At 33.7% G+C, this 24822-nt stretch overlaps 1 protein-coding gene and 1 long non-coding RNA gene across 2 annotated transcripts; both read left to right on the top strand.

Annotated features, from left to right (window-relative positions):
* Nucleotides 1-13600: 13600 nt before the first annotated feature.
* Nucleotides 13601-15783, top strand: LOC131658630 (uncharacterized). The gene is made up of 8 exons (XM_058927902.1): nt 13601-13822; nt 13901-14017; nt 14104-14424; nt 14643-14777; nt 14871-14942; nt 15028-15308; nt 15388-15576; nt 15669-15783. The coding sequence occupies exons 1-8, from the start codon at nt 13616-13618 to the stop codon at nt 15781-15783; spliced, it is 1437 nt and encodes a 478-aa protein (XP_058783885.1). The 5' UTR covers nt 13601-13615.
* Nucleotides 15784-15804: 21 nt separating this feature from the next.
* On the top strand, nt 15805-16729 carry LOC131656402 (uncharacterized). The gene is made up of 4 exons (XR_009300084.1): nt 15805-15945; nt 16039-16134; nt 16236-16334; nt 16573-16729. It is a non-coding gene; the product is annotated as an uncharacterized LOC131656402 (long non-coding RNA).
* The last annotated feature ends 8093 nt before the right edge of the window (nt 16730-24822 follow it).

Genomic DNA, 24822 nt, shown 5'->3' with positions numbered 1-24822 from the left:
TGACTAATTCAGTGTTATGATATAACTAAGTCTGTTCTAGAAACCTAAATGAGGGAATCTCCTCTATAGGTACAGACTATGGCATCCATCATCTCAAAATCAGAATGAAAGTCTGAAGAAACGCTATTTGATATGCTGGCTATTGTATTCCTTGATATGTCTGGATGTTGTTGATAATTGCTTTTTTTACCCCAAATGCTATGAATTAGATGTTAGAGATGTTAACCAAGAACCATGAAGGATGGTGTCATATCAGATGTTACAACATCATCTGAAGATCTTCATTTTCTTTTTGTTGTGTTTGCCAAGAGAAAAATTTATAAATGTGAAGAGGTAATCAGTCAGAATGATCTAGTGTGAGTAGCAAATTCTAACTGACTAACTGGTAAGTACTTTGACGGGAGACTTAGTACTTATTGGGCGTAGAATCTGGATGCAAGACTGAGAAGAAGAAATCAGTCAAGATGAACTAGTGTGAGTAGTAAATCTTACTGAGTAACTAATAAAGTACTTTGAAGGGAGACTTAGTACCTATTAGATGAGAACTCCTTCCAGTTGTGTATTCAAGGACTAGTGTGAACTAAAGGTCCGTGTTCACTTTTATCTTCACAAGTTAAGGAAGTGTGGCAATAGTATCTGGTGAAACATACTGACTCTGTTAAATATCTTGATGGGAGATGGATATTTTGCAATGTCTGTATGAAAAGCTCAGACTTATCAGCTGAAGATTGATTTATGGTTATACAATCATAGTTTCTTCTACTTCAAGTTGCAGAGTGTGGCAATCTGAATCTTGTGTAGCAAGAAAATTGAGGTTTCTAAACTTGGAAACTGTGGCAAATTCCAAATGAAGGGAGCTTCTAGGATGAACATCAAAGATGTCCTAAATTTGTATATCTCAGGGGGAGTAAGAAAGTATGAAGATCAGTAAAGAGAATGTGATTCTGCTTCTAATCAAATGGAAAGTCCTTCAAAGACTAATCTTTAAGCCAGAAGAACAATGTCACACAAGATGTCAGAACATAACTCAAGACATGTTTATTCTTAAAGAACAGCAAGGATTATTCATTGTATTATCATCTAAAGACATGTATTGATGGTGTGTATCAATTGTTCTGACTTGGTGCATGTTCCAACCTATGCACAAGTCCACCTGATGCAATTCTTCTTCAAATAACATCTCTTGATCAAGACTTTTGTAAAAGTCCAGATATGTTGTTTAAATTGCTCAGGTTTCTAGAGTCTTCTCCGTTTCATTCTTTTGAGTCTTGTTTGAGTCTCTCATGTTCTTCTTTCGGATATGAGGAAAGTCTAGAGTCTTATTTTGTGTCGTGAACACAAATTGTTTCTTGTGTTCTAAGTCATTCTATAGAGACGTGTTATCTCTATGGATAGTCAGAGTATTTGAGTCATGAACACTGGTTGTCTTGTGTTCTGAGTGAGTCGAGTTGTTGAGTCATCTCTCATGTTCTATGAGAGGGAAGTGTGTAAAAGGTATCTACTCTTAGGTTGAGGGGGAGTAGAGCGTTTGTTTCTTCCTCTAGTACATCAGTCATGTTAAGGGGAGAAAGATGAAGATTGAAACAACAACATTATTTTCTAAAGTGGCAGTTTTGACATAATGTGGATGAGAATGGGCAGATTCGAATCTAGGTGTTAGTGGTATGTTCTGGCAATACATTCTACTATCATGATGAAGTCTTCAACTGAAACAAGGGAACGTTGTTTGTTTATGTCAAGGGGAGATGAGCAGATCAAAATGTACGGGGTTATGTGAATTGGCAGACCCCTCAGGAAGGTGTGTAGAGCATCTGTGATTAATAGGTGAAGAAGTGCAACAATGAGTGTGTTCAACTGGTTGGCTGAACAGAGAGTGAGCTCTTGAAAACATGAAGATGAGTCTTATGTTTCCATTAATTAGTGCAAGTTTTGCTTAAAGAAGCATAGGTTATCTTAGATAGGGGGAGTTATTAGTTCTTTTTTACGGTCATTTGTTTTGGTTCTCACAAGGTTAGTGGAAGAAGTCTGGTCTGTGTGCATGAGTGGTAAAAAGGAGACAATGTCTGACAGGATGTCATGATATGCTTTATGACATAGTATCCGCGGAGTCAAAACAAGAATTTTTTTTGATACTATCTGGTCGCATCAATGGACGGTGAAGAGCGTAATTATTGACAATGCATGCGTAGGGTTTGAGGATAACTCCATTCAGAAGTAAACTGTTAAAAACTGAATTGGAGGGAGTAATTGCTTTTGGGAATGTTTCCTAATTACGCATTTGACCATGGACCAAGACCAAGACCAACATTAATTTCTAAGAATTCAAGTGGCTATATAATGGTGTCTTCTTTGCTCTCCAGTCTCAGCACATCACGAATAATTTACGTTCAGTATGAGTTTCATTTGTGTCCAAATAGGTTGTGTCTGGCTTTGGCACTGTCATGGGTTGCTATACCAATTTCTATTCAGAAGAAGAGAAAAGAGGGCTGGGGATACTGTGTATTTCTGTCATGAATTCGTGTGTGAGACCACCAAAAAGTATTCCTTCCTTGTATGGAAAGGCCTACTAAAGGATTTTGTGATCTGTGATTTGAGTTATAAACACAATTGTGATTTGTGTTCTAAGTTACGGGAAGTAAGGGATTCCTCCCCTGTCTTCTTCCTCATGTACACCACAGTGCGTGTACTTCACAAAGGAAGGTGGTGGTAATGTTCAACGGGGTGTTACGACATTGATCTTCTTTGTCATATTATAGCTAAAAAGGGGGAGAATTATCAAAATAAACAAAGGATTTTGTAGACACAGTATGGACCTGAAGATGTTATGATGTGGTTCAAGACCTGAAGAACAGAAGATGTTGAAGCCCAATTCTGAGAATGTAAAAATATGTTCTTCCTTGTTGTCTTGAAAGTTGAAACATTTATGTTTTGCTGCATTTTTATTGTATGTGTAGTTTTAGCCAAAATATGCCATAGGGGGAGATTGTTGATGTTTTTATTGGCTGATTGGCATCTATGTTTGGCTAAAATATAATAGCAGCAAAATATAATACAATGTATAAGTCTTGCAAATATAAAAGAACAAAACAGGTACAAGCAAGATGTTATATGGAATGTCATGACATCAACTCATGACACCGCGCCTGCAGAACTGGAATAAAGATTCAGTTTGATTCTCAACAGATACAGAATATTCTATGAATATTATGTAATCCATGTGGCGCAGAGTTAAAGCTCAATAGAATCAAGTCAGAATATTGAAGAATCAAATCAGAATATTGAAGATTCAGCAGTTTCTAATTTAGGAGATAAATTAGGAAACTTGTGATCGAAGACCTTTTTTTTAGCAGAAGATATATGCATATTTGTAACAGCCAGGAGTGTTGCGATTTGTAAGCCCAAGTCCAATTGGGAATAGGTTATAAATAGAAACCTTTGTAACCTAGTTTAAAATATAGAAAAATATAGAAAACCGTGTTTAGAAAATATATAGTCATTAGGGTTTCTATAGGTAGACCACCCAGGCAGTGGGATGGCTGCCATGTCCTTCTCGAAACCTGTAGGTGAGAGAAGCTATTGTTCTCACTCGAAACCTGTAGGTAAGAGTTGAGTAATGTGTTATTGAATGAAGCTATGAAGCAAGATCAAGTTAGTGTACATTGTTAATTGTTTAAATAGCTGTTGCAGGGTTGTAACAGTTAGGTATCACTAGGGAGTGAGCAGAGGTTCCCTTGTCTTAGATGGAGTTCTAAGATAAAGGTTGCATTGGGTAGTGACTAGGTAAACCAGAGGTTGTTTATCTATAAACCAAAGGTTTTTTACATAAAATAGTACTACTGATAGTGAAATCTTCTTCCTGGCTTGGTAGCCCCAAGAGTAGGTAGTTAAACCGAACTGGGTTAACAATTCACTGTGTTATTTATCTTCTGTATTGTATTGTCTGTTCAGTCTTGGATGTTGTAACATCGTGTATAACATCAGGTTCAGGTTTGATAGTTGTTTCTTTTACAGAACCAATAAAGATTACAATCTAGTTATGTTGACTGAACATACATGATCCCAGTACTCATGGACTCCTTCTTAGGGGTAATTAAAAATTGGGGATCTTTTTGTTCTGCCTTTGCTAAGCTAATAATAGATCAGATGTCTTGACTTCGTGAGTGACATCTTGAGTCTGTCATACCAGAATTTCACGTCTAAATTGAGGAAAAAGAGAAGATAAGTGCCGCAAAACTATACACAGAAATAACTACAATTTGTAACTTATTAGAAACATACTAGGATATATCCGGAATAAATCTCACTAGACCTTACCAAATCTGTCAACATTTAAAACAACTTTGCACTGATGTTTTGGGTCATGATGTTACGTCATTTATTAGAACATTTGTCGTTTCAAAGAAGCCCAAACTCTATTGTATTAAAACACTTCTGCTTGAAGTCCAATTCTGCTACATCAGTTAGGATGTAATCACATTTTGTCTGACATCTTCACCATAGGCATGTTTTAGAAAAATTAATGCCAACCAATCTCAAATCTTATGGAGCTAACAAAACGGATTTTCCAAATTTTTTGATGACTGAACACATGTTCTTATTAAACAAGACATTATAATCACTGCCACAAAATTGACTAATGCTCAGCAGGTTATATTTTAGTCCATCTACTAACCAAACATTATTAACATAAATTAAATAATTACCAATACTAACCATACCAATGATCTTCGCTTTCTGTCCTCTTCCAAACCTCACGCTTCCTTCCTCTTTTAGATTTAGGGTTTAGAACAAATGCTTTTCTGCGGTCATATGTCGTGAGAAGCCACTGACCAGGTACCTTGACTGCTATTCTGTTTCTCCCTTTAGGCATATTTACATAAAACACAATTTCAAATTTAGGTACCCATACCCTTATGGGTCCTCTAATGTTAGTTTTGATAGGCTTCCTTTTATTTTGAGCCTTTGCCTAATTAAAAGTTCTAGACTCATTCCAAACCTTTTTCTTATGAAAGTTTTGTCTTGGATAAGTCTTGACATTAGTTTTTAAACCCTTCAGAACCTTTGGTCCATAAGTCTTTGGGTATGCTTTCTTTAGAAACACTGACTGAGGATTTTTAGGTTATGGTTTTTTCTAACCCTTTGACTGCTGAATCTTAGGAACTAATTTTCTCAAGTCCTTTGGTTCATTTATTTTAGGTTATTATTGGGCCAGATTCTTAGCTTTATCAGAAGCAGGCATAAAATAATTTTTCAGCACTGCTTGAAGAAGAATGATTTAGGGTTTTTTCAATAGTTGAACTTCGGAGCATTCTTCATTATAAACCAAACATTCTCCTTTGCTCTTAATTACTCCATAGATCATGGAAGCAAGTTTAGTTCTTTCAAGACCTTTTGTGATAAAGCTTTAAAGAGTTATCTCACGCTCATTCCACATTTTATCAGAAGCTTTATTAAAAAAAGCATTATGATCTTTTTCAAGAGATTAAAATTTATCTTGAGACATTTTTAATTCATCTTTCAAAAGATCATGATCTCTCTTTAAAATTTCCATGTGTCTTGCTTTATCTTTGCAACGACTCGTGAGATCTTGAATGAAAGTAATAAGATCATAACGAGATACGTCAAAAATACCTCATCTTCTTCTTCTGATTATAAACCAAAGTAGGATTCAGATTCTACATCAGATGATATGAGAGCCATCAGTGCACGATTTTCTTCTTCTTTACTTGTATCCAAATTGTCTTCATCATCAAGTTCATCCCATGTTACCATTAGACTCTTCTTGAATTTACTTATGAAGTTGTCCTTTTGGAAGCTCCTTTTTTTTAGCTGTCTTTCTACAGATTAAGACATTCAACTTTGAAATGACTAGACTTCTTGTAGTTGAAACATCTATTCAAGTCATCATCTTTGTCTCTAGAACTAGAGCCTATGAAGCCACTAGTTCTACCATAGAATCTCTTGTTCCTTTTTACCGATTTTTGAAATCTCTTAATGATAAAGGCCATTTCCTCATCATTAAAGTAATCATCAAATACTCCTTCATCATAAGCTTCTTCAGATTCGCAAACTCTTGAGGATCTGAGAGCTTTACCACCAGATTTCTTAGCTACAAATTTCAAATCCATTGATTTAGACATCTTCACCGGCTCATCTCCATTCAATTCCATATCATGGCTCTGAAGGTTGCTTATCTGACTTTCAAGATTCAGAGTATTAAGGTCTTTGACCCTATAAATCAACATGACCTTAGGTTTGAATGTAATAGGGAAACTTCTCAAGATCTTTTTTACATGTTCAGATGTAGTATAACTTTTGTTCAGCACCTGAATGCCTGATACAAGAATACGAGACCTATAGAACATGGTTTCAATATCTTCATCATCCTTCATTCTGAACAACTCATAGTGTTGTACGAGAAGGTTTGCCTTAGGCTCTTTCACTTGTTGATTCCCTTCATAAGTAGAACACAAAGAGTCAAAGATAGTCTTAGTAGTTGACTAGTCAAAGATTTTGATGTACTTAAAATGAGGTAGAGATTATATTATAATGCCTCTAACTCTGTGATGTTTTCTGCAAAGTTTCTTATGAGCTGGTGTGAGAGTTGTTTTATTAGAAACCATTCCAAAACCAATGACCTCAATGTCAATGCCATCCTTGAGGATATCCCATAACTCATCATCAAGAACAGTAATGTAGAGGTATACATCTTGTTTTTCCATCATTCAAACAGAGTTGAATCATCACTAAATGAGGATTGTATAGCTGAATAGTGACTCTTTTCAGAAGCATTATAATCATATGATATACCACTATCAGTAACATGACATTTTTAGAACAAGATTGAGAATCTATATTCATAATCTGGTTTTGATGATAACAAGCATATATTTTGTAAGTAACAATTTTATTACTAATGGTTTCACTTAGTGTGCAGATATTATGCTATAAGCCTTATACAAGATTCATCAGAAAAAGAGTACAATGACTACATCATAAATTGGCTTAGGTATGAAAGAAGAACCAAACATCTAGAAGATTGAAGAAGCTAAAATTCATCAGATGTTCTGATTAAGAACATGTAAAACAAGCCCACTCAGAAGAACATGCAACAACAACAGTATCACAAGGAGCTAGAATTCAACAAGACAATCTTCAAAGAGTTAAATAGAAATATCAACGTTTACATACAACAAGCACATAATTAGAAAGTACATCAGAAGCTTCAAAGGAATTGAAAAAGAAATATCAATATACATGAAGATTCATTACAACAAGAAGATCACATGAACATAAGATCAGAAGTTCTTGCAGAGTAACGCAGTGACGTATAAAACGCAAACAACAATAGAGTCACTTGTGAACCAATGAAGAATCTACAGCTCAGCATACAAATTGAATAAAATACAAAGCTTAGAATCAAATGGGAAGCCGTTAGAAACATCATCATAAGCAAAACGGTTACAACATTTAAACGAAACAACTCCCAAGGTTGATTGAAGAAGCAAGCCACATGCAACGCATTGGAAAGACAAGCTTAACCAAAGAAACACGCCATCAACTGCAATCATCATGTTGAAGATAAGGTTCTGCCAAGAACAACACTTGTCATTAAAGTTTCAATCTAGACAAAGCATTCAAAGCAATATTCAAACAAATCTCAACGGCTAGATTCCAACGGCAACTCATCAAGCTATATATATAGAACAAAATTCAAACTTGAGTGTGTGCCCATTCGTACACCAAAAATGCATTGAATATGCCTTCAAAGCATGAACCCATGGTGCAACTACAGAGTGTAGAAAAAAGAGAAATCTTGAGAGAAAATCTGTAGAGAGAAGCTGAGCATGAAAGTACAAATGAAGAAATATGAAATCATGCATCAGAAGTTACACAAGAGGCAACACATACTAAGTATGTGATAAATCAATTAACAGTGTTGTCATACACTAACTATAAGCCTATATGAAGAAATCACAAGAGAGTGAAAACGAAATCTCTGCTGTTTAGCAGTATTCTCCACTGGAGTCATTAGAAGTTCACTAATACTTGATCAACTCATACATTGTTCACATTGAATGACTTGAGAAACTGAATACACTGAGTTGTTGCTCGAAGAAGTGTTTCATGTTTGCTTATAATCATTAAATGTGTTATCAGCTGTAACAAGCTTCATGATCACTATTCAAGAAGAAGACAAGCATTGGAAGAAGCAATTCAACATAGAGTTGTTGCTGTAAATATGCTTGAAGAAGAAATGAAGATGGTCTTACAAGAAGGAATTAATTTCAAGAGCTGAAGCTCTAATCTCCTTACTCGGATAAGAAAAAGACCAAACTGAAAGAAGCAACTAAAACAAGAGTTGTTGCTCTTAATCTGCTTTCAAAAGAAGATTAAGATCTCTTGAAGAAGCAACTTAAAATAGAGCTGTTACTCTAAATCTGCTTTCAGAAGATGAAGATCAAATCAGAAGCAATCAACAATAAAGTTGTTGCTCTAAATCAGCTTAAGAAGATTTGAAGACAAAGATCATCATGAAGAAGCACTTACCATTTGGAGCTGATGCTCATATTCTACTTATCAACAGACATGCAAGGATCTCATCCAGAAGTTGAAGACCAGAAGACTACAAGATATTCTGTTTCTTATAATAATATGTAAAAACACATAGAGTTGTTTCTCGTAGTGTGTTATAGCTTAGAAACTTCTGATAGATTGTTTAGGCAACAGAAGTGACTTCTAGTCAATGTATCGCAAACATACGTATTGAGAATAGGAGACCATCTGCTTAATTAAGAAGCACACCTGTAATCTCCGGAAGATTGATGGACGTTATATCCAGATGGGATCACTGAACGGTTCATCATCTATAGTTGGTCACGAGCAGTTGGCTTGTGTGGGGTTAGTCACAACAGATTAGTTGTGCAGGGTTAGTGACAAGTAGTTGGCTTGTGCATGTTACTAGATTGATGAACATTATATCCAGATGGGATCACTGAACGGTTCAGTCATCTAAGGGTTAGTCACAGCAGTTGGCTGTGCAGGTTGTTAGTCACGACGGAGGACCGTGCAGATGTAATCAAGTTTGGTTATAGTGGATTAAGACCTCTATTGAGAGGCAAATCACTAGAGGAAGGTTGACTGGAGGTAGCCTTATTCAGAAGGTGAACCAGGATAAAAATAAACGTGTCTTTTACTTTCTGCAATTCGATTAACTCTAAACATTCACGCAAAATATCCTTAGAAATGTACTGAGACAAGTGGAAGTTCTGATGATATAAAGAAGTTAAATTGAATATCTCATTGGCTATGCAACTCCATTCCAAGCATATTCCGCAATATTAAAAGCATATCCAGAAGATGGGATACTAAGAGAAAGAAAAGAAATTAAATAAAGGAAATTTTTAATTAGTAAAGAACACAATTCAATCCCCCCTTTCTTGTGTTTTTCTCCACCTTCAGACATTCCTCTTAGGAGAGATTGCCATCTAATATATTTTTCACTTCAGGATCTTTGCTTATATCATTGTAAAGTGTTTAGCACATATCGTGCTATGATGCCAACTGAATGTGAGAAAAATACACAAGAATGGAGCGTTAAATTGTGTATGGTGCAATCTTCTAATTCTTTTGAAAACAACTTATGAACTAGAATAAATTCAAAATTAAAGCAAAGAGAGATAGCAGCAAAAATAGTTAAATAATAAAACATTCTTTGCTTATTAAAAAATAACAACACACACCTCATTATTATTAAATCCATTAAATATTTAATAATGGAACAACAATGACTTAGTGGGTTCTTTAAATTTATTGGACGATGGGATGCTTATATGGCGGAGATTTGGGGGGGGGGGGGGGGGGGGGGGGTATACGAAGGGTTGAATGCAAAGAACATGATATTTTTTAAGGTTGAAATTCGGGTAGACTCAATGGTAGTGGTGCAAGACATACGGGGAAAATGGATTACTCATCGTAATGGGAACAATGTCGTGGCTAAGATCATTAGGTTGTGGGAGCTGGATTGGAAGGTGGAAATCACGTATGTGCACAGAGAAGCAAATCAGTTGGCCGACGCGTTAGCCAAACACAGTCTATCCTTGAAGGACAATATAGTTTATTCGTTGAGTGTCCTGAAGATTTCGAGCATGTTCTCAAAGCGGATGAGAATTGTGTTAGTACTCCTAAAATTATTTGCATGTAATTTGTTCTTTTCGGACTATTAGCCCTCTCTTCAATTAAAAAAAAAACAATGCTAACAACTTTTCTATCTATATTTAAAAATTGAATAACATACATTCAACCAATAACTTAATACTACTTAATTTTATCACAATTGATTATTTATTAAATTACTTAAATTTAAAAGATTTAAAAACAAATTATCTTATGAATAACTATGCCTAACTTTTAACGATGGACATATAAAAATATCCGAAAGAAACATTACTTTATATAGAACAAACTACTCTTAATAATATAAAATTGAAGAGAGAAAAAACTAAACTTAGCAGTATTAAAATAGAAATGTGAAAAAGGATATTCTGAAAGTTAAAAAAGTTGACCATTCTTCAATCTCTTTTCCAATATCTTAGCGTATGTATCCCAAGAAAGTGGAGGAATATCATCTATATATTTATATTTTCTCTCGTAATAAATACCTTTTTGAATAAATTGAGAGAAGTAGATAAGAGAGAGAGAAAGAGAAAAAAAATTGCTAAATTAAGAAGAAAAAAATATAAAATAGTATATCTTGTGACTTTTATTCTTATCTTTTTTCTTAAGAAGATTGTATTAAAAAATTATTAATGCACTTTTTATGAATAATTTAATTTTTTTAATAATGATATATATCATCACTTATCTCTTTTCATTTTGTATAGAGTGATGATTCCATTTGCATTTCTTCATATGCACAATACGTATATGCAAAAACTTTGCCCATTTAAAAGGTGATGGAAAATAAAGGGTTTGTCCAAAAGCTAGAATGTGTCCACAAACATAATCATGTACTAATACATCCAAACAATATTAAAAGGAAAATGTTGAGCAAAGAGGAGATTAATTACAGTCTCCAATTTACATGTGGTTGACACATATATACACAATTATACTAATTATACTTTTTGTGGGACAAAGACGCATGAAGAAAAAATGATAGTACTGCCATGCCAATTAATTCAATCTCCTTATCTCTTCATCTATTTGTCCCTCTTTCTCTACCAACCAATTAATCAAAAAGTATTTGATAGATCTTTCTTAAATCTTAATCTCACCAGCTAATGGTTGGCGATTTTGGGTCCACTTTACTATTTTATATGGTTTTTGAATTAATGACCAAATTAAAGACTTTGACAGCAATTTAGACTAGGGTGGCAAACGGTCCCCTGGACCAGCCTGCGCACTCGTAAAAAATTAGCGGGTTTGGTTAAAATTTTGGATCCATCGTTTACCAAAATTCGCCATCCGCCAAAACTCGCCTCGCCGAAATCCTCTGTCCGCCAAAATATGTTCCGCCTATTCATTCAGCCTGTCTCGCCTTAAGTCTGTCTTTTTTAGTTAATTATAGTCATTTTAATTCTTGATGATTTTATTTTATACATTTATTTGTAAATATATGTATTAATTTTTTAAGTAAAATTTGTTAAAAAGATGCATTTATAAAAAATTATTTTTAAAAATAAGGGAAAAATTTAAATAAAAGTTAAATAAAGCCTATTAATCTATTAAAAAATAAAAATAAAAAAAATAGACAGGCAAGTCCGCCGCCCGCCAACCCGCCATCTTGGCGGGGTGGACATGATTTTTATATCCATTTTACTTGACGGACTTGCTTGCCCCGCTCGTATTTTGGCGGGTGGTTCAATTGTTTAAAATACTGTTAAAATTGAAATCTACTCAATTAACTCGATAATATGAGGGTTTTTCGTGATATAGTTTAGTGAAAAAACTGAATTGAATTGAATTAGATTATAGTAAAATTTAATTTGAACATAACCGAAACGTTTTAAATTACTCAGAACTGAACCTAACTATAGTCATTGGTTTAGTATACTGTTTCGAAATTTCGAACTATACTGAATCGTTCGAAGTTAATTTTTCCTAAACCGATCATTTATTAAAGAATCTAATTGTTATGTTATTTTTAATGTTTTTCAAAATTAAATAAAAATTTATTTTTATTATTTTTAATTTTTAATTTTGATTCGGTTTGATTTTAATATCGATTAGATTTTAGAATTGTTTATTAATATGATTTGGTTCACCAACCAAATATAACGATTCGATTATTTTAATTTTAGTTCGATTCGGTTCAATTCATAATTTTTTAAAGATCTCTAATTCTATAGCATGACTCGCATTTTAATATTATTCTTCTTTGAGATGCAATATACAATAAAGAGCTATATATACCACATCAATTTATATTTATCAAATAAATTGAAATTCTGTGTAGTTATAAAATTGATTAAGTGATAGTTAAGATACCCATAAAATCATATCTTTCTAGCTCTTACTCTGTTTTATTTATAAAAAAAAACTATAAATAAATAGCACAAAATATTCAAATAGAGTATTTGTGACCGATCATAAAATGCAGCCTTAGAAAAATTAAGATGCAATCATTAATAATTAAAGGGGTAAGTATATTTTTGGTCCCTATAAATATTTCAAATTTCATTTTTAGTTTTTATTAAAAAAATGATATATTTTCATCCCTATAAAATTATTATGCACGTAATTTTAGTCCCTACTGTTATATTGATGTGTATTTTTGAATGATGATTTTACAGACATGTTTAGAACGTTATAAAAAGTTCCTTGAGAAAAAAAGAAACTCAAAATTTGATTTATAATTCGAGATTTGCATTACTCTTATCATTATCTTTTGAAATTTAAAAAATTCATATTTAATTCTTCTTTGTATTAAAAGTTCTATAATTTGGTAAAGAAATATTTTATAATACTCTAAACACGTATGAAAAAAATTATTCAAACATTTAAAATTTTAAGGGTAATTAAACAATTTTTAAAATTTTAAAAAGTAGGAGGGACTAAAACTGGATGCATAAAATTTTTATAAAGACTAAAATAAGTAATTTTTTTAATAGGAAACAAAATTTGAGATATTCACTACGCCAAAAACGATTTTAGACAACGCTTTTATACAAAAGCGCTGCCATAAGTAAAATAAAAAATAAAACACGGAAACTGTATTAAATGATGAGTCGAAGCGCTGGTATAGGGACGACCTTAGACAGCGCTTCTTCAAAAGCACTGGTATAGGTTCACATTAGAAAGCGCTTCCAAAAGCGCTGGTATAGGGCCATATTAGCCAGCGCTTTTTTCAAAAAGCGCTGTAGAAAGTCAAATAGATTTTTTAAAAAAAAATTAAAAGCGCTGGTATAGGTTCATATTAGAAAGCGCTTTAGAGAAGCGCTGGTATAGGTTCACAATAGAAAGCGCTTTCTAAAAAAGCGCTGGCTTAGTATAATTAAAATTGAAATTGAAAAATATAATCTCACAACATGGAGGATAATAGAAGAAAAATTTGTCTCAGATTGGCCGGAAGACTACTAAGAGGGTTTAGGACTTTTTAACTAGGAGATATCTTATGGATGCGAATAAAAATTTTGTTGATGCAGAGTATCCAAAAAGATATAGAAGTTTGATTGCACCTAAAGAATGGGTAACGTTTAAAGAAAAACGAAAAAACCCAAAATTTCGGAGTAGAAGTGAAACAAATCGGCAAAGAGCATCAGGTCCCCCATATCCATACAAAAAAGGGCGTATGGGATATGGATGCTTAGAACAGTCTATTGTAAGTATCTATAAATTTCAATGTTATACTTGTTCATCGTGAGTTATATTTGATCATACTATTTGGCTTAATGTGTAGTTAACAAGGGAGAGTAGTTCTGAAACATCTGTTCCACCACATGTTTTGTGGAAGGAAGCCCGTGTGGGAAAAGATGGAGTTGTCAAAGAAGATGTTCAAAAAGTTTTTGAAAAATGCGTAAGTATAGCATTATTTCTTTAATTAAATCAAAAGTTTAGTAACATATTAATAAGATAAATTTTGAATATTCATATGAATTTCAGGAGACTCTATCTCAGTCTATATCTCCAGATGAAGGCAATGATTGCAGGAGCATACTTAGTCGCGCATTAGATATTCCTGAATATTCTGGTCGGGTGAGGGGTAAGGGATTTGGAATCACTCCAACATCCTTGAAGATGAAAAAACAGAAGGCTCCTAGCAATAGAGAACTGCAGGAAACCTTGTATGCACTACAAGCTGAAGTCCGCAAATTGAAAAGGGAAAAAGAATTAAGAGAGCAAGCTTCAGGTTGTAAAGCTACTAGTGACAAAGGTAGTATCGATTGTAATTTTCAACCTAATTTTCAACCGGATCTTCCAGAGGTAATTATATATATTATTATGAAATTAAAGTAGCTTAATATATTTAATAGAAATATATACACAATAACAATTTGAAATTTATTATTGGTTTTAGGGCATTTCACCTTGCCAACTCTACTTATCGTCACCGACTTATCGGATGGTTGGCAAGGGAAAAGTGCATAGCACTTTTGGAGAATTACTTCATACTAGACCGCTCCCTACTGGCTGTTTGAAAGTATCGGTTGACAATTGCTTTAGAGAAGGATGCATTATTACCGCATCCTGACGATGTTTCGGATGGCACATTGGTGGGAGATGCAATAGGTTCGTTTGTTGCATGGCCGTCAAGCCTAATTAGTGTAGATGATGTGGTATCCTTAAAACCATATATATGAATCTTTGAGTATTCAAAGTTTTTACGCACATTTTACGTACATTTGTTTTTACATGGTTATGTTAATTAGACTCCAACAAAATCCAAAGCAAAAGACAAGGAGCCTCCGCGGAAAATCGAGTCAGTTGCATCAATAAAAGAGGTACATCACAATTATATGATATTTATGCATGAAAAATGTTAATTCGTGATCTTATATTTCACCTAACTAATTATATGATCTTTAGATGCATGCTAAAGAGATTGAAGATGTCAGTAAGGGTAAGAAGCCTGAAACGGTTGTTGCTAAGAAGACCGAAACTAAGAAAAAACCTACTCCCAATAAGTTTAGATCGTGCTTTTTCACATTTTTACAACTCTCTGATATTCCGCAAGGAAACACCCGTCTTGTACCTATGGAGGAAGATGTGTTTGGTATTGAGCATCAAGAAACAATTGGTATGGAGGATTTTGAACAAATTTTTGAACATACGCAATTAGGCCTCGGTGTTATTGATACATACATAAGGTATATCCGATCTATTTTGTTTAATTAAATGAACAATTCATTTACTCATTTCAAATGTTAGTGAGGTCTTTTATTTAAGGTTTTTGTATGAAAAATTGATGCACCCGAGTGGATTGAGGCAACGATTCGCTTTCTTAGCTCCCTTCAATACCAACTTAGAGTTAATCATATCTAAACTGGATGAAGTCATGGCGTATGTACTCAACCGTTTTATGGCCAGCATAAATTCAGAAAAGTTGTTCTTTTTACCGTTTAATACCGGCAACGGGTTAGACTTTAATTCTAAATTCATCTATTATAATTTTTCATATTTTGACATTGTGTAGAAAGTTTTCATCTCACATTTGTTTTGCCTTACAGTGGACATTGGTTGTTGGTCGCGATTAATCCTATCAGAGAAGTTGTATATTTTCTGGATTCCTTACACAATCCAATTAGTACATACGAAGCTATGAAGGAGTTGGTTGATACTTAAGTGAGATTGTTCTAAATATTCGTGTGTATATTTATTTATTTATGTGAATTGTTCTAAATTATGCGTTTATGTTTTATTAGTGTTATACAAGTTTTTCGAGCACAAAGAGGAAGTCAAGTACCAAAGAGTAAAGCCAACAACATCACATGGATTCGAGTGGAGGTATATTAATTAATTATCACAATTTTGATTATATAAATAGTGATGATACGTGATAAAACTTAGGCCTTATCCATATTTTCTTTCCATGTGTAGTGTCCTGAGCAGCGTAATGAAGTAGATTGCGATTTTTACATGTTGCAGTTTATGAAAGAAATTATTCTTTTAAATCAAATAGAGATTCCGTCCAAGGTATGGATTTCTAACTTAAGAGTTATTTTAATATTTAACACATATTTCTCATATAATTAAATAGTTTTAACTTAAACATACCATGTTATATTATTTTGTAGTACTTTGATGACTTCAAGTGTACGACTTACTCAAGATCTAAGTTGGATGAACTTAAGGAGGAATGGTGTCAATTCATGATTGAGTTGAAAGTTGTATAGGTATATTGAAATGTTACTATAGTTGATGAGAATTTTGAGTATAGCCAAGTGCATGTTGCAATATTTGATTTATCTACATAGATTATTTAGTGATATGTAGGTCGTTTGAAATACATTCGTGGCAAATGTAGAATGGTTTTATGGACACTAATGTAGAATGTTTTTCACCTTTATATTATTTTGTTTTTGGTTTTCGGTTATTCTGTTTTGTGATTGTAATGGTTTGATGCAATTGCAGGATATTGAAGGGTAAAAAGGTTACAGTTGCTGGCAAGAAGAAAAAGTAGATATTTAGCATCCTTTTGACTTGTGTAACAAATAACAATGTTTTGGATGATGCAATTGTTTTTATTGAATTGGATGTAATTTTGTTGTTGTTTATTAATATATTCTTAGCATCTTAGCATATAAAAAATACAAAGTTTATTCGTATATATATATATATATATATATATATATATATATATATATATATATATATATATATATATATATATATATATATATATATATATATATATATATATATATATATTCTTAGCATCTTAACTCTGAAAAATATAATTTTTTTTTGTTGTTTATATGTGAAATTTGTAATGGTATATACAGGTGCAAAATGTGGTGAAAACCTGGGGAAAGCCTTTTTTAAATAGATGCATCTAAAAATTTCGTGGACATTAGACAGCGCTTTAAAAAAAAGCGCTGCCTAAAAGCTCTTTAAAAATTTTGTTCAGAAAAGCGCTGCCTAAATGGGGCCTTTAACAGCGCTTTTAAGAAAAAAGCGCTAGCTAAATTGGGCCTTTAGAAGCGCTTGTGGGAACAGCGCTGCCTAAAGGTTGCCTTTAGCAGCGCTTGTGGGAACAGCGCTGCCTAAAGGTTGCCTTTAGCAGCGCTTTGAAGAGGCTTTTTCTTAAAAATTGCTTCAGAAAAGCGCTGTCTAAAGTGGGCCGTTAGCAGCGCTTTTAATATAAAAGCGCTTTCTAAAAGGGGCCTTTAACAGCGCTTTTTAGGTAAAAGTGATGGCTAAAGGGTGCCTGTAGCAGCGCTTTCAAGGTGAAAAAAAGCGCTGCCTTTACCTACGGCAGCGGGGGAATAGACAGCGCTTTAAAGCGCTGCCTAAAGCCAAAAAAAAGCGCTGTCTTTTTCCTTGTTTGGCGTAGTGATTTATAGGGACCAAAAACATACTTAACCCATAATTAAATAATTATCAATTTATCAATTCAAAATTAAGAGCAATTATAAAATGGATTAATCATTTTATATCTATAAATACAGTTTGTAACTGTGTTGAGACAACAAATGAATGAAAGTAACCATAATATGGTTAACTTGCTTACCTGGAAAATGGATCGGATATTTAACCCTTTGATCCAAAAGATGAATCATAGTTATCATCAGTTAGTGACTTAGATGACTCGAACTGCTGACTTCTTTGGCGCCCCTCAGGCACAAGTTCGGCCAATTGTACAACCTTAATCGGTTAGGCCTATTCAAAATGAACGAGTAATCCTTAAGGAAAATACGGTTAACCAAGGCCAACAATTTGTGCCCCAAGTAGTCGAACAACCGAGGCCTAGGGAATTCGAATGCCTTCCAGTCGTTGTAGTTAATCGAAATCAGGATGCTGACCAAGTGGTCCATCAAGTTCGACAAGACAATCTGGTAGGAGAAAATAATCTTGCAGCCATGGTTGAAAGGATAATAGCGCATAATGGTATAAATGTTGACCTGAAAAGGCCAAATTACGCATCCCCACTATCGGAGTACATGTTGCAGACGAAAGTCTTAAGGGGTTGGAAAGTTCCTTAGTTCACCATGTTTGTTGGTGACACTAGTGAATCTAAAGTCGAACATATCGCTTGATATTTGACTGAAGCGAGAGATATGGCAAACAATGAGAATTTAAGGATGAGATATTTTCCCAGTTCTCTTACAAAAAATGTTTTTACGGGGTTCACCACTTTCCCTGTACATTCCATTAATGATTGGACTCGTTTAGAAATGTTGATCTATGAGAAATTGTATATGGGGAAATCCAATATTAGCCTGAAAGAATTGGCTAGTGTGAAGCAAAAGTTCCCATAATCTATCGACGATTACTTAAATAGGTTCCAACTTTTGAAAGCAAGGTGCTTTACCCAAGTGCGTGAACATGAATTATCGAGATGGCTGATGGGGACTTAGATTGACCCATTATAAAGAAATTGGTTACCCATGATCTAAGGAATATGGCCCAACTAGGAGATAGAGTTTGACAAGTCGAACAGTTGAAGGTTGAAAAAGCCAGGGTAAACAGGAATAAGAAAGAAAGAGTGGCTTACGTCAACATAGACGACAATGACCAAGCGTTAGATGTCACATATAATACTATCAAGGGAAACAAGGTCGATTTGGCCGAGTTAAAGCCAGGTCCCCCATATGCGTGTAAAGTTCTTACGCTAGAAAATGAGAAGAATCTAGTTGAGCCCGAAAAGAACGATAAATTCCCCAAGAAAACCTATACTTTTGATTTGACCAAATGTGATGAGATCCTTGATTTGTGGGTTGCAAATGGCCAAATCTTAGTGCCACAAGGCGCAAAAGGGCCACCATTAGAATAAAGAAAGAAAAGAGAGTTTTGAAAATATCATAATATATTGGGGCATAAAACTTTACAATGTTTTCTTTTCAGGGATCTTGTTCAAAATTCTCTGAAAGACAAAAGATTGGATTTTGCTGAGAAAAGTAAGGCACCCATGAATACTGATTCTGATTCACTTCAGATTGAGGAAACTCACTATGCTGAACTAGTGGAAATCAATATGGTCAAAATTATATTGGATTTTGATATGGAAGGTGAAAAAGAGGTTAGCGAAAGCAGCGATAATAAGATGAATGTTGTTTATCCCAATGCTGATGATGGTCTAGTTAACTTCTTGTATCGCTGCAAGGTGAGGCAATATGAGGTGGTGCTTTTCCCAAGATACAACTCATTCTTCAACAAGAAAGGTGCTTAGGAAATGGAAAATGCTCGATAGGCGCAACAGAAAAGAAAAACAAAGAAACAACATAACTCAGTTCTATTTTGACAAAATGGGAGTTCCCTAGAAGAGACAGTAGTTCTCGACTCAACAGAGGAGCAAAACCAACACTTATGTTCTGAAATCCAACGCTCTTAAAGATAAGTGGGTTCGACCAGCAGGCAAAGAGGGATCTCGAAATCACAAGTGGAATAGATTTTAAATGAGAAGAGGTTCCTCACTAACCTATCGTGAGAAGTTTCAGGTGTAGGATATAACACCCCAAAAATATTGATTAATTATTTAATTAGTTAATTAATTGAGTGAGTATGAATATATGAGTCATTATGAATTAATCTTGAATTGTTAGTGATGATGATGTGATGTATTGTTCAGATGATATGTGGCGGGGTAGAGAAAATTAAGATGGCTAAGAGGATTATTTTAATAATACTTATATAATGAGAATTATTAGTTATGATTTTTTTTAATTAGTGAACTAGAGTAATATTGATGTAAAGGCTATGAGAACAAGGTAGTAACTTGTAAGAGGTTAAATGAGGGCAAAGGTGGAAAGACTTATCAAGGGTCCAATGGGTAAGTTTGACAAAAGGAAAAAGTTGAGGTTGAGGGTTTCATTTTGTACGATCGCTTTTAGAAGAGAAACAAAGATGAGGGAGAGTTAGGGCAAGAAGAGGAAGAAAGGAGAACCGACCGTAAAACCTGGGAAGAGAATTAACGCTGCAATAATCTAAAATAAGGGGGGTTATCTTGATTATTATATTTGATTTAAAGGGTTGATAATTGTAGGTTGGATTGTGTTTGGGGTTTTGTGATGATTTTCTATTTATGATTAAACTATGATGATTGATGCTTGGAATGTATTGTTAATATGATATATGATGTTGATGATTGATGAATTGGTGAGTAGTAACATGATCTAGAGTCAAATACACCATTCTATGGATTTGAAGGTCTAGGGTTTTGATGATGATTCTTGGACTTAGGTTGATTGTTTGTATTTTAATGTTTGTAATGGATTATCCATGTTAGAACTAGGTTAATATGCCTTAAATCGCAGAAAGTTATCGATTAAAATCAGTTTTTAGGTAAAGGTTTGGGTCTAGTTTGATGCAGGTCATGTAGGAAATTTCTGCAGAATCGTAAAGCCCATTTAGCGTGGTGAAGCCTGCTTAGCGCGCTCTAGAAAATAAAAAGAGGGTCAAGACAGAGAGGGGCCCGCTTAGCACGGCCTAGTTTGAAAATTTTCCCTACAAAAAAAAAACGTTGCAAGAATGGCCTCAACAAATTTCAAAAGTTTCATTTTGGCCCTTTATCAGGCCACATCATCAAAAAGTCTGATGTGACAATGTTTTTTAACTTTTTAATGAATGAAATTTCCACATCATATATTCAGTCAGTGCAATGACATTAATACCCTTAGTTATCCAACTTTTCATATTTCTAATAATCATATCAATTAACAATATATTAATCAATTTAATAAACAAAAATTAAAATAAAAAGAGATTAAAAGAGGATTAGGGTACTTAAACAAAATCACGTTCTTCTTCCTTCTCATAAACAGAGGACGGCGAAATCAACACCTCTTTTCCGATCGAAATCCGATGACTCGCCGTTGTCTTTCTCTCATTCTCCTCTCAACTGATCTCTTCTTCCTCATGGAACCGCGACGGATCCTCTCTTCTCCCTCTTCGATTTTCATTCACTTCTCTTTTTTGGAATTGATTTCTGATTTGTTCAGCAGTGAGATTGAGAGGGTTATTATTGGTGTAGAGTTGAAGGTTAGAGTGGTATGATGATTAAAGACGCTTTTGTGGTGATTTTGTGTTTGGAAAGAAAAATTATAAAAGTGAAGGTTTGTTGTTTGAGGTTATGTTGTAGGTGGTTGAAAGGAAGTTGTTGTGTAGTTGTGAGTTGAAGTTGTTGTTATAGGTGGAGTAGAAACGGTTTGGTTGAGCAAAGGTTGTGGTGGTTACCGGAGAAATTAGTGTTGTTTCGGTCGGTTTTGTGTAGGAACAAGGAAGGAAATGATGTGAGTTCTGAAGAGAAATTTGGAGATGGATTTGAGGTTTGTTTGGTTATTGTGAAGGGAAGAAATTATTTGGTTTTATTACGGTGGTGATGTTGAAAGAAGGAGGAGGTGGTATCGATTTTGTTATGGTTGTTTTCACGATTTCATTGACTTGGTTACATGATGAAAGTTGTTGTAACACTGTCGTTGTAAGTTATGAACGTTTATGGTGATGGTGGTGGTGTGTGAGATGTGATGTAGGTGAGGGAAATTTGTTCTGTGTTTTGAATATAGAGAGTTAAATGAGGTAAGGTGATTTTGAGTGAACAAAGATGATGAAAGGTGATATCTTAGTGAAATGGTTCTGATTGGTGGATAAATAAGGGTATTAATGTCATTGCACTAACTGAATATATGATGTGGAAATTCCATTCATTAAAAAGTTAAAAAAAACACTGCCACATCAGACTTTTTGATGATGTGGCCTGATAAAGGGCCAAAATAAAACTTATGAAATTTGTTGAGGCCATTCTTGCAAATTTTTTTTGCAGGGTGATTTTTCAAACCAAGCCCATATGACAGAGGTGAAAATAGGTATTAACCATAAATGACAATATAAATTATGTAATACGGTTCAATAATATTCATAAGAGGAAAAACCCAATAATGAAACTTTTATCACATAAACAAACAAGCATATATACCTTAATGTAGCAATGCAAAAGGAATAATTATGAAATTTTCTTTATAGACCCTCATGAGGTGAAGATCCCTGCTGAAAACTCCAAAATACTCTTAGATTTTGGAGATGCATCTCCGAAATCACCCATTTTCACATTTTCAATTATTTCGGAGATGTATCTCTTTTCGAATATGCATCTCCGAAAACAAAAACCCTTCATAGCCATGGCTTCTTCTTTCAAACACTAAACCAACCACCCAAATTCTCAAAATCAACAAACAACAACCTCAAATTCAATGACCCAAAATTGAACCCCAAATCTCAATGACAGTCTAAATTAAACATAGAAGCAATAATTTTGAATTTTGTGGTAACAAACATCTAAAAATGCAAAAAAGTTACTAACGAAGAGGTGGATCGACAAATTGATGGGTTTCAGTTGGTTGGGTGAGTATAAAGGTTCTAATCTATGCGAATAGGTTGAAAAGGTTATGATATGCAGTGATGGTGATATTGTGAATTGGTGTTTGCGGCTTATGTTTGTGAAATCACCAGGTATTCGGAGCAATATTTCGGAAGTGCATTTCCAAAATATCTTGTTTGTGAAATGCACATTTTTTTCGGGTGTGCACATCCGAAATTATTTTTGTTTAGAAAAAGATGCATTCAGACACTTCTAAAATATAAGAATATTTATGAAATTTCGCCATTGATTCTGAAGAAGCCATAGAATCTATAAAAAAAATTGTCATAATTATTTAGCAGCATCTCGTGTAATTCAGAGTCTACAAATTTATTGAAATCTTTGGAAGAATCGTGAGAAATCACATTTCATTTGGTAGCTACATCACGTGATCTTTAAAAGACCTGACAAATGCTGCTATAATTTTGATTCGGTTGTTACTGTCCTAGGCAAATATGGTATGACACATGCACTTATTAAGTTTCACATTGGTACCATTGCTTACACAACGTTACTAACTGAAGCATTCACTAATATCAACCACTTATTATTGTACTATAGGAATTTAAGGGGGAGATGAACAAGTAGATCCCTTGAATATTCCCTGAGATTCCGTTGAGGCTATGAACGTGATGTTATGAACAAGATCAGATGTGTCGTGCGGTCCCAAAATAACTTTTGGAAATTAAATATCATTGGCACATCCACTATTTTGTTCTTTTCTATCCATGTCTACATTATGAGAGTGTCTATTATTGACTTATTTATTACTCTTGCTTAGATTCCGAATTATTCCAAAAGATAGTTCAAGAATGAATGTTGTCTTCACATGAACTCATGGTACAATGGAGAAGTGCACTAATGGTGAAGGGTGATGAGAAAAAGCAAGTTATTGAATGAATATTTCTCATTGGAGGTCAGCTGGTTGTTTTTGTTAAGGGGTATAGATCTTATTTTGTACCTTTTCTTTTGTGTATGTTAGTGTATATTTAAGGATTATTAATTTACTCTTAGATTGTATTATATTTATGATGTATATTTATATTCTAGTTCATTAATTTACTCTTACAATCTAAGAGTAAATTATTCTTATCAGCACTGCTATATATCACGAGAAATATTTCTCGCGAACCCTCACGAAGTGACCACATGCATTTGTATTGATATTTATAAAAAGTAACATTCATTTGTGACTCTTATAAATCCAATTTTAACGTTCATAGATAATATAAGAGCTTTTATTATTAATCACAAAGGAATCATAAAGGCACAACAATTTTATTTTTGAATTATATAACTTGATATTATTATACTAAGAGTTGCATCAAACAATTTGAGTCACATGAGGAATATCATGTGGAAATTATAAAGGCACAACAATGTTACTCTTGAATTATATAAATTGCATAGGAAGGGCCCCATCGATCACATGAAATCAAAGGTTGAATACAAATGTTTAGACTATGTTACGTTCAGATTAAACACTTCGTGAATGTTTCACGAAAATAATTTTCACGAAAATAATTTCGGGACATTAAGCATTTCCCCTCAAAAATTTCACAGACAATTATGTTACTATAGTTGTTTTTAAAGATGCACTCTTCTTACTGTCCAAAACCAAGGTGTTAAAGACAAATTATGTATTTTATATATATATATATATATATATATATATATATATATATATATATATATATATATATATATATATATATATATATATATATATATATATATATATATATATATATATATATATATTCACTAGCTTACATTTATATCCAATCATATGTAATATTAAAATAATTAATACATATATCTCTAACGATATAGTAAAAGACAAGAACAATCATCATAGATATTTAAGAAATTTATGCGCGTATACCCACGGATAAAACGAAATTCTTTAACCACAAAACAATATGTTAGGCACAAGATGTATTAGAAGAGCTGTCCAAAAACCAACCACAGAATTCACATAACGACAACCGAAAACCCGACCTAACCACCAATGCCTAGGATGCACTGAAACGGAATCCTCCAAACTTGATACTTAACTCTAAAAGAAGACATCTGAGCCTTTAGCCACCAGAAAGCATGAATTTTAACATTCTCACACATAGTCATCAAAGAAAGGCTCTTATTCTGAAAAACGCATTGGTTCCTGATCGTTTCTCAAATGAACCAACCAGTTGCTACCCACACAATATGTAACATCTAGATGCATTCTTTTCTCCAATCACCTAACGACACAAATTGGTCATAATGATCCTCACAATTTCCTTGAAAAACTGACTCAATCCCCAACC

This window comes from Vicia villosa, linkage group LG3, assembly GCF_029867415.1.
Source record: "Vicia villosa cultivar HV-30 ecotype Madison, WI linkage group LG3, Vvil1.0, whole genome shotgun sequence".
NCBI classification, from domain to species: Eukaryota; Viridiplantae; Streptophyta; class Magnoliopsida; order Fabales; family Fabaceae; genus Vicia; species Vicia villosa.
This window is presented reverse-complemented; position numbering and strand designations above follow the sequence as displayed.